The 15,652-nt window shown below is 45.1% G+C and overlaps 1 protein-coding gene across 1 annotated transcript in view; it reads right to left on the bottom strand.

The window, feature by feature from the left end:
• Positions 1-15,652, bottom strand: part of LOC117521254 (receptor-type tyrosine-protein phosphatase delta-like) — a 188,489-nt gene that overhangs the window by 140,615 nt on the left and 32,222 nt on the right. Inside the window, 1 exon segment of the mRNA XM_034182585.1 lies at positions 3,070-3,211. Coding sequence (XP_034038476.1) covers positions 3,070-3,211 — 142 coding nt within the window.

Raw genomic sequence — 15,652 nt, 5'->3', positions numbered from 1 at the left:
ACATTTGCATGGAACAATGTCATGAAACTCAGGCTCTGTTATGTATGGTTAATAATAAAGGTTCTATGTGCTTCTTGAAATTTTTGATGATATTTTTGTTTAAAAACATGAATAATATACTTGTAAAAGTAAGTCCTTTCAGTTGCTCCCTTGTTTTCACTTGGGGTCGCCACAGCAGATCCATGTCGGACCTGCATGTTGATTCTGGCACAGGTTTTATACCGGATGCCCTTCCTGACCCAACTCAATTTGGAAATGTGATGGAAAATACTCCAATTTAGTTTTACATAAAATATCCACAGTATGTATAGAACACACAGTACCATACTATACCATCTTTAATTGTAAAGCACTTTACTACAACCAAAGCTGACCCAATGTGCAGTACACTAAAACATACAGTTAAAAGATTAAGACATATAAACAAGTTAATAAATAAATATAGCATACGTACACAAAAACACATATACACACACAGACACAATAATATGCAAAGAAACATATGTTTAAGAAACACAATGAAAATGAGGGGCCTATAATGTCTGCCACCCTTCTCAAATCTCTTTTGTACAAACTAGGCCATAAATATAAAGAGTGGCAGATAGGAATCAACAGAATAATATAAATGCAGCATGAAATCGACAAATATGATTATTTGAAACAGTGTGATTTTCACTGGATGAGCAACTCGGCAGGGGAGAGAATTAATAAAAATGTGTTCAAATCATTTTTTTTCCACTAAATATTACAGCAAAGTGGTTTCAAGTTTTAGTAGCATAAAGAATGAGTCAAACTTTAGAGTTCCAACTGGTGTTGAACTACACTACACGGCAAGTGACCCCACAATATGTGAAGATCAAATGTATTCAAAAGAACGACATCCCTGGAACAGATTCTTCTCTACCCTGCAAAAATCAATTTACTTCTTATTATACTGACAGTATGATAATAAGCAAACAACACATTTATGTTACTTTTTCAGCACCCAGTATGATAGTAATAGTTTGCTGTCATGAACATTTTACTTATAATTAAAGTTTTATCTATTTGTAATCATATAACTATATTCTTCTAGTACTAATGTAATAATAAAATATTATTATCACTTTACCGAGGCGTTGCTATACCCGCCTGCTGTACGTAAACAAATGACGTCTTAGCGCACAGCCCAAGAACTGTCCGCAGAGGAAAAGTGTGTGAGAAGTGTGTGTTGGTCCCAATATGGATATTTGATGAGGACGCACTGTCGAATTTGGAGAGCAGCGCGCGCCAGCCAACACGACAAAAGTTAAAGTGAGCCAACTTTTTATGTACGCGTTACGTGTTGTGTATCTTAGTAAAAAGTGATAATAATGCAAATAACATGCATTTGTCATACGGTATGCATTTCCGGTATGCAATGACAGATATTCGCCCTCGTCTAATTCGGGCGAATATCTGTCATTTTGGGCGACTGGGCAGGAACATCGGGCCTCTGAAAATGCATACCGCCCTCCAAAAGCATGTTATTGTATTAGTATTAATTTGGTGTATTACACAACATGTTTTACTGTAATCTGACGTTTGACCTAATTTAAATGACATTTGACCTCAAGCAAAACCCTGAAGGTCAAGGTCAATCGCTTATCCCAGGTAACGGGCAAGGCCTATGACTATGTTCATGGCAAATTTGTAGGCAAAATTTCAAAAATTGTGACCAGTTGAATTGTGTTTAGTTGAATTTAGTTTTTGACCTTCCTGTGACCTTGACCTTTGACCTTGAGCTTGATCCTTTTGTGTACTGAAAGGTACCTTACTCGGGCTGCTATATGTGAAGTCGTAAGAGTCTGCGATGTAAATTGTGCTGCACAGCGAGTTAAAGGTGAAAAATGCAATGATTACAAACAAACAAACATACAGTATCATGCCAAAACAAAGGCAACATATAGGGGTGGTTTCTGCACTGAAACCAAGCGCACTAACCACTTTAACCACTTGGTAATTGTGTCATCATAAAATACTGTATGTAATAGAGATATAAATTGTGAAATGCTTGTGCAACTAGGGACTGTTATGACCATTTTACATATCTGAATTTACATATAAATAAATTGACAAATTTTATGATGTAAGCCGACAATGAGCTTCCCCTCTTTGAAAGAGCAGCAGCCGCCACTGGCGGAAGGCCAGCGCCCAGATCGCCAACACCATGCCACATGCTGCAGCTTTAGTTCACAGCACTTTGGGGTAGCAGATTAGATAAGTTTCTCTCCAAGGAGACAGTGTACATTAGATTAACACCTTCACTCTGGACAAAAGCCACAGTGATTACGGTAAATTGGGATCATATAGGACCATTAGCTAGCATGCTAGCTTGCCCCTTCTGCAACCACTTCACATTTAAATGCAAACATTTAGGCCTTGTGCACAGGTCAGGTCTGGGAGCATGCAATGGTGGCGTCGCCACATCCACCACACTACAGAATTGCCTTTGTCCCTGGATGGCAACCACCAGGCAGATGAGACATACACATAAATCAGCTTTATTTTGCAGATTAGAACAGATTTTTTTTTTTTTTTTTTACTGATATTCCTGCTATAACAACATAAAACTTTAATTTGTTGTCTCTACTTGAATGCATCAATTTTCTGGACTGTTCCGTTCTGTGTGTTTATTGAAATAATTTTTGCATTACATTCCGCATGTGAATTTTTTATCAAGTATTTAGCTTCCAGCTTGTTGAGTCACCATGTTATTGACAAAATGACATTGTGCCAGAAACAGATTTCCACTACAACACAACAATACACATTATGCTGCCTTATTTGAATGGTACTCCCACATGTCTGTGTTGTGTACTCTGTGCTGGCACAAAAATACAAAAAACATACACCAAACAGATTTCAGTATCAGGTAAATACCAGCCCTGCTGGAAAATAAGGCCCTCTGTGTCACTCAGTGGGTCGGCAAAAAGAACAAAAGCCTGCTGTGGGGGAGTGCGATATGACTCTATTGTCACATCTACAAGTGACAGCCCAGCAAAAAAAGAGAAAAAATGACAATGAGACCCTCTCAGCATTTTGTCTCACCTCTGATGATGGCCAGTTTTGCGGTGACGGAAACCTCTCCTTCACTGTTCCGTGCCACGCACTCGTAGACGTTTTCATCTCTGGGTGCTCTGAGCGGTTGGATCCTCAGCACAGCTCCAGCACCGTCGTCAAACTCTATGGTCTGGATAGTCACAGAATGACAGGACAAGAGACATCAGAGTGCACACACTGATTAGAAACACACCGTATTGTTGGATAGCCGCATCTTTCCAGGATTTGCTTTAACAGTAATGACGTGATAATTACTACAGTACAATCATTTTATCAGTTTATTTTAGGAAAGTCTTGTTTCAATGCCTCCTCCTCCCCTCACCAGGGAGGTCAGGGGTCATGCATTGGAGAGTCAGTGTCTTGCACCAGGACACTTCAGCAGGGTAGATTCTTGACAAACTGGAGGCTTCAGTGTTGGTCCTCTTCTTGAAATGTGGCATCTATAAGCATTAAATCACACACTACCATACTGATACTGTACTGACATATAGCACAGCAGGCCCACAATATAGTTACTCTGCAGAAATTATATATATATATATATATGTCACGGTTTGGTACGAGTTCCGTTTTTACATACAGTAGTCACTTTAATCAGTAGCTTTAATCAGTGCCGTCTGCCATCAACAAAGCGTAAATATACGCGTGCACTGTGTTTTGTTTTTGGTTTTGCCTTCAAAATTTAGTCCATTTAAGTTTGTTTAACTTTTGCACAAATGACCGCATTTCATAAAACCTCACTCTGTACAGATTTTAAATCAATGTACACAGTGTGACTATTTGGCTATCTTCTCATCCATGAAATGTACTAATTCATACAAAACATCAACTTTTGTTATAAGTTGGTGGTGTTTTCTGTCTAAACTCGAAAGCGAACTGACTTCATTCGCAGACAGTGACTCAACACAAACGTGTATCAGTAGAAAGATGAAAAAAGGAAGAAGAAAAGGAAGAAAAAGGGAAACTAACCAATTTCATTAATCCTTCTAAAGTTTCTGATGTAAATAATCTGGTCACTGGGGTCAGTGGGCCGATTTCTGGGGGTGTGTGGCCACACCTCCTGCACTTAAGGGGGAAAAGACCCCGTCTTCCTGAACAGATCATGAAACTAGAGGGACACAGTCTGTGGAAATGCAATGAAATGACAGTGACTTATGGAAACAAATATGCACGCATCTATAATCATACTATGCAGCATCGTAATGTGTATTCTGCAGGGAGTTCTGCGCACCGAACTGCCACATGCGTACCGTCTGGTTCAATATAAATACATGTATTGTGACACCCCAAATATACACACACACACACACACACACACACACACACACACACACACACACACACACACACACACACACACACACACACACACACACACACACACACACACACACACACATATATATATATAAAAGTATTTTGGTATTTTATGCATTTTAATCTGTTTATGCCATTTCATATCCAAAAAGTAATTCATGCTTCTCAATATAAAGATTTCTAAAATTATCCTCCTTAAACATGTACATTTCCAAATCAATGGATATGTCTTGGACTTAATTTACATCAGGCTTTAAGAAATAAAAAAGGTATGGTACGGCCTGAGTTGGTACGTCAGGGTATGGTACGGGTCGGAACAGTTAGGTCGGTTTTGGCTTGCATTTCCACCACCAGCAGTACCCTTTTGTCTGGTAGGTGGAGCATATAGATGTCAACATGCACGTCATCGAGTGTGCGTACACTGACGCAGGGCCTCTCCCCTCCACACGGAGGCCAAACAGAGTAATTAAACAGTTTTTAAATTTTACTTCATTTTATTTTTGTCTTACTGTATCAGGGGATTTATTTTCATTGCGTGCAGAATGCTGAAGAGTCGACTGATGTCTGTGGTAAACGCTAACGTCAATGAATGAGGTGCTGTGACTCTTTTAACTTTTAAAATAACTAAATTTTCTTGTTGTGGGACAAAGGTCCGATTTCCTCTGGTTCAGGGTGAGAAATGCACCTGAACCAAACACAGAGGAATGTGTTTTGAAATGCTGCCTTTCTTCAGCCATGACAAGGAGCTAATGTATTTCCAGACATCGTTTTCCAAAAAAAGGACGTGTTATGTGGATACGTTTTCGTCAGGCTGTGATGATGAATCCGACTGAAAGGACATAACAGGTAAGATTAAGACTTTATATTTACTCAGTGTGTGAATGGTTTTAATATTTGAAACAGTCTGAACGCTTTGCATTAGTACTGCAGCTATCACTGTTTAGCTGCTGAGCCAATTGATGTACAGCAGCGGGTTAGCACCTCCTTTTTGCAACCAGTCCATAATTTTGGGACCCCAGCCAAAGGGTACTGAAAAAATGGTACGATATAGGTTGGTTATTTTGGTACCCGTTCCTAAATCTGAACGTAAAAAGGCACAAAATCGAGTGCCATATTGATCTGGACCGATCGGTGGAAACGGGGCTTATGGTAACTCTGTCTGGAGGAGGCAGTTCTCAAACACAAAATGACTGTGCAAGAAAGGGACAAGTGAGGAAAGCCACCAGGACAACCTAGAGGAAGATTTGGGTTTCTGTGGCTGTCACTGGAGAAATTCGCCACTCTTAGCTTCATAGTGGAGTGGCACACAGAAGGATTTTCTTTCACCAGAACAGATCAAATCTAGGTTTACATCTCAGGTGTACCTTCTGGCAAATTGTAGCTAAACTTTCAGGTTTCCTTTTTTAAGAAAATCCTCCTCTATACCAATTCATCATGAAGCTGTATAACTGGTGTCTTGGTGGCTTTACCCACTCTTCTTCTTGCACAGTAATTCAGTTTTTTTTGAGAACCGTCTATTCCACATGAATTTACCATAGAGTGCCATACTGTTTATATTTCTGCATAATTGATGTAAATAAAGTCCAAGACATATTCAGTGATTTGGTGATGTACATGTATCCATCCACTGACTTGTCTTAAGAAAACCGGCAATAAAACTGACTATTTACAGGTATTATACCAAAGTGTTCCATTACATGTGCAACCCATCATCTTGGCTTTGATTTTAATTTAATTTATATCAAGTTGTCAAGATTTTCTTTGAGTTTGAGTTTAAGGAAGATAATTTTAGATTTTTTTTTAATGTTGAGAAGCCTGATTTACTTTTTGTATTTGAAATGGCATAAACAAATTAATATGTGTGAAATACCAAGTGGCCCAATACTTTTTCAAGCTCTACATAACTTATAGACAGTGACATCATGCATATAACAGCATAAAGACATCTTCATGCTTCATATTGTGTCAGTTTTAATACGAAATTATGCTGCAATTATTTATGTCCCTTGATTATATTTTAGCTGGACTTTGAAGAAACCTGATTTTAATTAAACCATCAAATTTGCTGAACTATTTAATGACAAACTAGCATTTTTGGTATAATCATATTTTGGCTCTAGCTCTGTTTTTGCCTTCAGTTATTTCTGGGAAATGTCCCTCCATATTACTTCATGATATTTATTATTCATGTTCATGCCTGCTCCCAGACCACCAATAACCAGCAAAAATCTATTTAAGCATAAAAATTCAAAAAGAAAAAATAATATAGCACCTTCAACTCCACCACAGACTAAAACAGTTAAATGTGGTCTATTAAACATTAGATCTCTCTCTTCTAAGTCCCTGTTAGCAAATGATATAATAATTGATCAACATATTGATTTATTCTGCCTTACAGAAACCTGGTTACAGCAGGATGAATATGTTAGTTTAAACGAGTCAACACCCCTGAGTCACACTAACTGTCAGAACGCTCGTAGCACGGGCCGAGGCAGAGGATTAGCAGCAATCTTCCACTCCAGCTTATTAATTAATCAAAAACCCAGACAGAGTTTTAATTCATTTGAAAGCTTGACTCTTAGTCTTGTCCATCCAAATTGGAAGTCCCAAAAACCAGTTTTATTTGTTGTTATCTATCATCCACCTGGTCGTTACTGTGAGTTTCTCTGTGAATTTTCGGACCTTTTGTCTGACTTAGTGCTTAGCTCAGATAAGATAATTACAGTGGGCGATTTTAACATCCACACAGATGCTGAGAATGACAGCCTCAACACTGCATTTAATCTATTGTTAGACTTGATTGGCTTTGCTCAAAATGTAAATGATATACTCTGATGGACTACCCAGCAGTGGGGAATAAGTTTTCATTACAGTAGACGTCTTTCAGAAAGCGCTGTAACTAGGTTTAAGGATATGATTCCTTCTTTATGTTTTCCAATGCCATATACCAACACAGAGCAGAGTAGCTACCTAAACTCTGTGAGTGAGATAGATTATCAAATCAAATCAAATCAAATCAAATCAGTTTTATTTATATAGCGCCAAATCACAACAAACAGTTGCCCCAAGGCGCTTTATATTGTAAGGCAAAGCCATACAATAATTACGTAAAAACCCCAACGGTCAAAACGACCCCCTGTGAGCAAGGACTTGGCGACAGTGGGAAGGAAAAACTCCCTTTTAACAGGAAGAAACCTCCAGCAGAACCAGGCTCAGGGAGGGGCAGTCCTCTGCTGGGACTGGTTGGGGCTGAGGGAGAGAACCAGGAAAAAGACATGCTGTGGAGGGGAGCAGAGATCAATCACTAATGATTAAATGCAGAGTGGTGCATACAGAGCAAAAAGAGAAAAAAACAGTGCATCATGGGAACCCCCCATCAGTCTACGTCTATAGCAGCATAACTAAGGGATGGTTCAGGGTCACCTGATCCAGCCCTAACTATAAGCTTTAGCAAAAAGGAAAGTTTTAAGCCTAATCTTAAAAGTAGAGAGGGTGTCTGTCTCTCTGATCTGAATTGGGAGCTGGTTCCACAGGAGAGGAGCCTGAAAGCTGAAGGCTCTGCTTCCCATTCTACTCTTACAAACCCTAGGAACTACAAGTAAGTCTGCAGTCTGAGAGCGAAGCGCTCTAGTGGGGTGATATGGTACTATGAGGTCCCTAAGATAAGATGGGACCTGATTATTCAAAACCTTATAAGTAAGAAGAAGAATTTTAAATTCCATTCTAGAATTAACAGAAAGCCAATGAAGAGAGGCCAATATGGGTGAGATATGCTCTCTCCTTCTAGTCCCCTCCAGTACTCTAGCTGCAGCATTTTGAATTAACTGAAGGCTTTTCAGGGAACTTTTAGGACAACCTGATAATAATGAATTACAATAGTCCAGCCTAGAGGAAATAAATGCATGAATTAGTTTTTCAGCATCACTCTGAGACAAGACCTTTCTAATTTTAGAGATATTGCGTAAATGCAAAAAAGCAGTCCTACATATTTTTTTAATATGCGCATTGAATGACATATCCTGATCAAAAATTACTCCAAGATTTCTCACAGTATTACTAGAGGTCAGGGTAATGCCATCCAGAGTAATGATTTGGTTAGACACCATGTTTCTAAGATTTGTGGGGCCAAGTACAATAACTTCAGTTTTATCTGAGTTTAAAAGCAGGAAATTAGAGGTCATCCATGTCTTTATGTCTGTAAGACAATCCTGCAGTTTAGCTAATTGGTGTGTGTCCTCTGGCTTCATGGATAGATAAAGCTGGGTATCATCTGCGTAACAATGAAAATTTAAGCAATGCCGTCTAATAATACTGCCTAAGGGAAGCATGTATAAAGTGAATAAAATTGGTCCTAGCACAGAACCTTGTGGAACTCCATAATTAACCTTAGTCTGTGAAGAAGATTCCCCATTTACATGAACAAATTGTAATCTATTAGATAAATATGATTCAAACCACCACAGCGCAGTGCCTTTAATACCTATGGCATGCTCTAATCTCTGTAATAAAATTTTATGGTCAACAGTATCAAAAGCAGCACTGAGGTCTAACAGAACAAGCACAGAGATGAGTCCACTGTCTGAGGCCATAAGAAGATCATTTGTAACCTTCACTAATGCTGTTTCTGTACTATGCTGAATTCTAAAACCTGACTGAAACTCTTCAAATAGACCATTTCTCTGCAGATGATCAGTTAGCTGTTTTACAACTACCCTTTCAAGAATTTTTGAGAGAAAAGGAAGGTTGGAGATTGGCCTATAATTAGCTAAGATAGCTGGGTCAAGTGATGGCTTTTTAAGTAATGGTTTAATTACTGCCACCTTAAAAGCCTGTGGTACATAGCCAACTAATAAAGATAGATTGATCATATTTAAGATCGAAGCATTAAATAATGGTAGGGCTTCCTTGAGCAGCCTGGTAGGAATAGGGTCTAATAGACATGTTGAAGGTTTGGAGGAAGTAACTAATGAAAATAACTCAGACAGAACAATCAGAGAGAAAGAGTCTAACCAAATACCGGCATCACTGAAAGCAGCCAAAGATAACGATACGTCTTTGGGATGGTTATGAGTAATTTTTTCTCTAATAGTTAAAATTTTATTAGCAAAGAAAGTCATGAAGTCATTACTAGTTAAAGTTAAAGTAATACTCGGCTCAATAGAGCTCTGACTCTTTGTCAGCCTGGCTACAGTGCTGAAAAGAAACCTGGGGTTGTTCTTATTTTCTTCAATTAGTGATGAGTAGTAAGATGTCCTAGCTTTACAGAGGGCTTTTTTTATAGAGCAACAGACTCTTTTTCCAGGCTAAGTGAAGATCTTCTAAATTAGTGAGATGCCATTTCCTCTCCAACTTATGGGTTATCTGCTTTAAGCTGCGAGTTTGTGAGTTATACCACGGAGTCAGGCACTTCTGATTTAAAGCTCTCTTTTTCAGAGGAGCTACAGCATCCAAAGTTGTCTTCAATGAGGATGTAAAACTATTGACGAGATACTCTATCTCACTTACAGAGTTTAGGTAGCTACTCTGCACTGTGTTGGTATATGGCATTAGAGAACATAAAGAAGGAATCATATCCTTAAACCTAGTTACAGCGCTTTCTGAAAGACTTCTAGTGTAATAAAACGTATTCCCCACTGCTGGGTAGTCCATCAGAGTAAATGTAAATGTTATTAAGAAATGATCAGACAGAAGGGAGTTTTCAGGGAATACTGTTAAGTCTTCAATTTCCATACCGTAAGTCAGAACAAGATCTAAGATATGATTAAAGTGGTGGGTGGACTCATTTACATTTTGAGCAAAGCCAATTGAGTCTAATAATAGATTAAATGCAGTGTTGAGGCTGTCATTCTCAGCATCTGTGTGGATGTTAAAATCGCCCACTATAATTATCTTATCTGAGCTAAGCACTAAGTCAGACAAAAGGTCTGAAAATTCACAGAGAAACTCACAGTAACGACCAGGTGGACGATAGATAATAACAAATAAAACTGTTTTTTGGGACTTCCAATTTGGATGGACAAGACTAAGAGTCAAGCTTTCAAATGAATTAAAGCTCTGTGTTGTGTGGGCCGCCAGAAGAGGAGGTACTGCTGGCCCACCACCAGAGGGCGCCCTGCCTGGAGTGCGGGCTCCAGGCACCAGAGGGCGCAGCCGCCTCACAGGAGCAGCTAGGGTGACAGCTGTCACGCATCACCTGCAACAGCTGTTACCAATCAGCAGGGGTACATCAGCAGGACGACGTCTCCACCTCTTTGCCGAGATATCGTTCTACCTGGAAGGTAATATTCTCAGCTGACTGCTTGACAGTAACCTTTTGTGACTTTTGTGAGTGATAACAGACCTTTTTTCCAACGAGAGGTGGAGGTAGCTTTCCTGCCGTGTGGATTACTGGGTGCAAACGCGCCCACCTTTAATTGTGTTTTTGTTCCTCGCCAGCAGTACCAGGTCCGACACGCGGAGGCAGTGGCCACCTGGGAGTTCGGGACTTGGCGGCTCCAGTATTCCCGGGGTCTGGTGGCGGAGGAAATCGTGTGGTTCCGGTTCTGCTTTGGACAGGTGTCTCCTATCTTCGAGCCTGCCCACACGACACCTTTGTGGATTGATTCTGATCTATTGTTGTAATCTGTTGTATTTGTTGTGCACATTCACAACAGTAAAGTGTTGTTATTTGACCTACTCCATTGTCCGTTCCTTTGTGCCCCCTGTTGTGGGTCCGTGTACCGACACTTTCCCAACAGGATATCTCGGCCAGCGTCATGGATCCCGAGGGGCGTCAACCGGCTGTTGAACGGCCAATGGAAGAACAGGGCGCACAGGCGTCCGCAGGAGGAATGATCGGTGAGTTGCAGCGGATCCTCACCGCTTTCACGGCTCGGTTGGATTTAATGACCGAGCAGAACGTCCTCCTTAACCGCAGGGTGGAGGTTCTCGCCGCGCAGGTGGAAGCGCGCCCTCAGGGCGCTGCTGCGGCTCTCCCTCCTGTCGATCCTGTGCGTAACAGTGACGTTCCACAGGTCATTCAACGACCCCTCCCACCTTCCCCGGAAGCATACATAAGCCCTCCAGAGCCGTACGGGGGTTGTGTGGAGACGTGCGCGGACTTTCTTATGCAGTGTTCGCTCGTCTTCGCACAACGTCCCGTCATGTACGCGACTGATGCTAGTAAGATAGCTTATGTCATTAATCTGCTTCGCGGCAAGGCACGCGCTTGGGCTACAGCGCTTTGGGAGCAAAATTCACGGCTCCTTCTGATATATGATGGGTTTGTGAGGGAGTTCAGAACAGTGTTCGATCACCCAAATAGAGGAGAGACCGCTTCAGCCGTGCTGTTGTCAATGAGACAGGGGCGCCGGAGCGCAGCTGTTTATGCAGTCGACTTCCGCATCGCGGCTGCGAGGTCTGGCTGGAATAACACTGCCCTCCACGCCGCCTTCGTAAACGGACTGTCGTTGGTCCTGAAGGAGCTCCTGGTGGCCAAGGACGAACCGCGGGATTTAGACGGGCTTATTGATCTCGTTATACGATTAGACAATCGGTTAGAGGAACGCTGTCGGGAGCGAGGCGAAGGACGTGACCGGATACGCGCCGCCCCTCTCCCTTCCGGGTTCGAAAAGGGGCCGCCCTCCCCACGCTCCACAGCCGCAGCGCTTTGTGGGGCAACAGCTCCCCCTGGTGACGTTGTTAGGGAAACGCACAGGGCCAAAATGGGGAGGCTGATCCGTGGAGAGTGTTTTCTCTGCAGCTCAACAGAGCACACACAGAGAGACTTGCCCCAAACGGCCAAAACGTCAACACTCACCCTTAGAGACTGGGCTAAGGGGGGGTCAAGACATTCAAGTGAGACACACACAAATTGCCACACGACTCCCAGTCACAATCCTGAGCGGGGATTTAACCCTTCAAGCCCGAGCACTGGTGGACACGGGGTCAGAAGGGAATCTGCTAGACAGCAGATGGGCAAGGAGGTAGGGCTCCCTCTGGTGGCACTTCCTTCGCCATTGCAGGTGCGGGCACTAGATGGCACCCTCCTCCCTTACTCACACACAAGACACAACCAGTAACTCTGGTGGTGTCTGGAAACCACCGGGAGGAGATTGAGTTTTTTGTAACTTCTTCTACCTCCCGCGTGATTTTGGGCATCCCATGGATGTTAAAGCACAATCCCCGGATCGATTGGCCGTCTGGGGTGGTGGTTCAGTGGAGCGAAACCTGCCATTGGGTGTGTTTAGGATCCTCGGTTCCTCCCGGTTCCCAGGCTAAGGAGGAGGTCAAGTCCCTCCCAATCTGACGGCAGTGCCGGTTGAGTACCACGATCTTGCTGATGTCTTCAGCAAGGATCTGGCACTCACCCTTCCCCCGCACCGTCCGTACGATTGTGCCATTGATTTGGTTCCAGGCGCTGAGTTCCCGTCCAGCAGGCTGTACAACCTCTCACGACCTGAGCGCGAATCAATGGAGACCTACATCCGGGACTCATTAGCTGCCGGGCTGATCCGGAACTCCACCTCCCCGATGGGGGCAGGTTTCTTTTTTGTGGGCAAGAAAGATGGCGGACTTCGTCCATGTATTGATTACAGGGGGCTGAATGAGATTACGGTTCGCAACCGATACCCGTTGCCATTATTAGATTCCGTGTTCACCCCCCTGCATGGAGCCAAAATCTTTACTAAGCTGGATCTTAGAAATGCGTATCACCTGGTTCGGATCCGGAAGGGAGACGAATGGAAGACGGCATTCAACACTCCATTAGGTCACTTTGAGTACCTGGTCATGCCGTTCGACCTCACAAACGCCCCCGCGACGTTCCAAGCATTGGTTAATGATGTCTTGCGGGATTTCCTGCACCGATTCGTCTTCGTATATCTGGACGATATACTCATCTTTTCTCCGGATCCTGAGACTCATGTCCGGCATGTACGTCAGGTCCTGCAGCGGTTGTTGGAGAACCGGCTGTTTGTGAAGGGCGAGAAGTGTGAGTTTCACCGCACATCTTTGTCCTTCCTGGGGTTTATCATCTCCCCCAACTCCGTCGCTCCTGATCCGGCCAAGGTTGCGGCGGTGAGAGACTGGCCCCAACCCACTAGCCGTAGGAAGCTGCAACAGTTCCTCGGCTTGCAAATTTCTACAGGAGGTTCATTAAGGGATACAGTCAGGTAGTTAGCCCCCTGACAGCCCTGACCTCACCAAAAGTCCCTTCACCTGGTCGGATCGTTGCGATGCCGCGTTCAAGGAGTTTGAAACGGCGCTTCTCGTCTGCACCCGTTCTGGTGCAGCCCGATCCTAGTCGCCAGTTAGTGGTTGAAGTGGACGCCTCGGACTCAGGGATAGGAGCCGTGCTTTCCCAGAGCGGGAAGACCGATAAGGTCCTTCACCCGTGTGCCTATTTTTCCCGCAGGTTGACCCCGGCCGAACGGAACTATGACGTCGGCAATCGAGAACTCCTTGCGGTGAAAGAGGCTCTTGAAGAGTGGAGACATCTGTTGGAGAGAACGTCCGTGCCATTCACGGTTTTCACTGACTACCGGAACCTGGAGTATATCAGGACCGCCAAGCGGCTGAACCCCAGGCAAGCCCGCTGGTCACTGTTCTTCGGCCGTTTTGACTTCCGGATCACCTACCGTCCCGGGACAAGAACCAGAGATCGGATGCCTTGTCCCGGGTACATGAAGATGAAGTCAAAGCGGAGTTGTCGGATCCACCGGAACCCATCATCCCGGAGTCCACTATCGTGGCCACCCTCACCTGGGACGTAGAGAGAACCGTCCGGGAGGCCCTGGCACGAAGCCCGGACCCCGGAACTGGGCCAAAGAACAAACTATACGTCCCACCAGAAGCTAGGGCTGCAGTCCTGGACTTCTGTCACGGCTCCAAGCTCTCCTGTCATCCAGGGGTGCGAAGAACCGTGGCAGTTGTCCGGCAGCGCTTCTGGTGGGCATCCCTAGAGGCCGACGTCCGGGATTATATCCAGGCCTGCACCACCTGCGCCAGGGGCAAGGCTGACCATCGCCGGGCATCAGGTTTACTCCAGCCGCTGCCCGTGCCTCATCGCCCCTGGTCCCACATCGGCCTGGATTTTGTCACGGGCCTCCCGCCGTCCCAGGGTAACACCACCATCCTCACAATAGTGGACCGATTCTCCAAGGCGGCCCACTTCGTGGCCCTCCCGAAGCTCCCAACAGCCCAGGAGACAGCGGACCTCCTGGTCCACCACGTCGTCCGGCTGCATGGGATTCCAACAGACATCGTCTCCGATCGCGGTCCCCAGTTCTCCTCGCAAGTCTGGAGGAGCTTCTGCCGGGAACTGGGGGCCACGGTGAGTCTCTCGTCCGGGTACCACCCTCAGACCAACGGGCAAGCAGAACGGGTAAACCAGGAGGTGGAGCAGGCCTTGCGCTGCGTGACTGCCGCACACCCGGCGGCCTGGAGTACCCATTTGGCCTGGATCGAGTATGCCCATAACAGCCAGGTGTCTTCAGCCACCGGCCTCTCCCCTTTTGAGGTATGTCTGGGGTATCAGCCCCCGTTGTTTCCGGTGGTTGAGGGAGAGGTCGGTGTGCCCTCGGTCCAGGCCCACCTGCGGAAGTGCCGTCGGGTGTGGCGTGCCGCCCGTTCTGCTTTGCTAAAGGCCCAGACGAGGGCAAAAGCCCATGCAGACCGTCGGCGGAGCCCGGCCCCTGCGTATCGGCCTGGGCAGGAGGTGTGGTTATCCACAAAGGACATCCCCCTCCAAGTGGACTCCCCAAGTTACAGGACCGTTACATCGGCCCATTCAAGATCCTGAAGGTCATCAGTCCAGCCGCAGTGAGGCTTCGGCTGCCGGCCTCACTGCGGATCCATCCTGTGTTTCATGTGTCCCGGATTAAACCTCATCACTCCTCACCCCTCTGTATTCCGGGTCCGGCGCCGCCTCCTGCCCGGATCATCGATGGCGAGCCGGCTTGGACTGTACGCCGGCTTTTGGATGTCCGTAGGATGGGCCGGGGCTTCCAGTATTTGGTGGACTGGGAGGGGTACGGCCCCGAAGAACGCTCCTGGGTGAAGAGGAGCTTCATCCTGGACCCGGGCCTCCTGGCCGATTTCTACCGCCGCCACCCGGACAAGCCTGGTCGGGCGCCAGGAGGCGCCCGTTGAGGGGGGGGTCCTGTTGTGTGGGCCGCCAGAAGAGGAGGTACTGCTGGCCCACCACCAGAGGGCGCCCTGCCTGGAGTGCAGGCTCCAGGCACCAGAGGGCGCAGCCGCCTCACAGGAGCAGCTA

This window comes from Thalassophryne amazonica, chromosome 12 (genome assembly GCF_902500255.1).
Source record: "Thalassophryne amazonica chromosome 12, fThaAma1.1, whole genome shotgun sequence".
NCBI lineage: Eukaryota > Metazoa > Chordata > Actinopteri > Batrachoidiformes > Batrachoididae > Thalassophryne > Thalassophryne amazonica.
The sequence above is the reverse complement of the archived record's forward strand: the minus strand, read 5'-3'. Positions and strand labels throughout refer to the sequence as shown.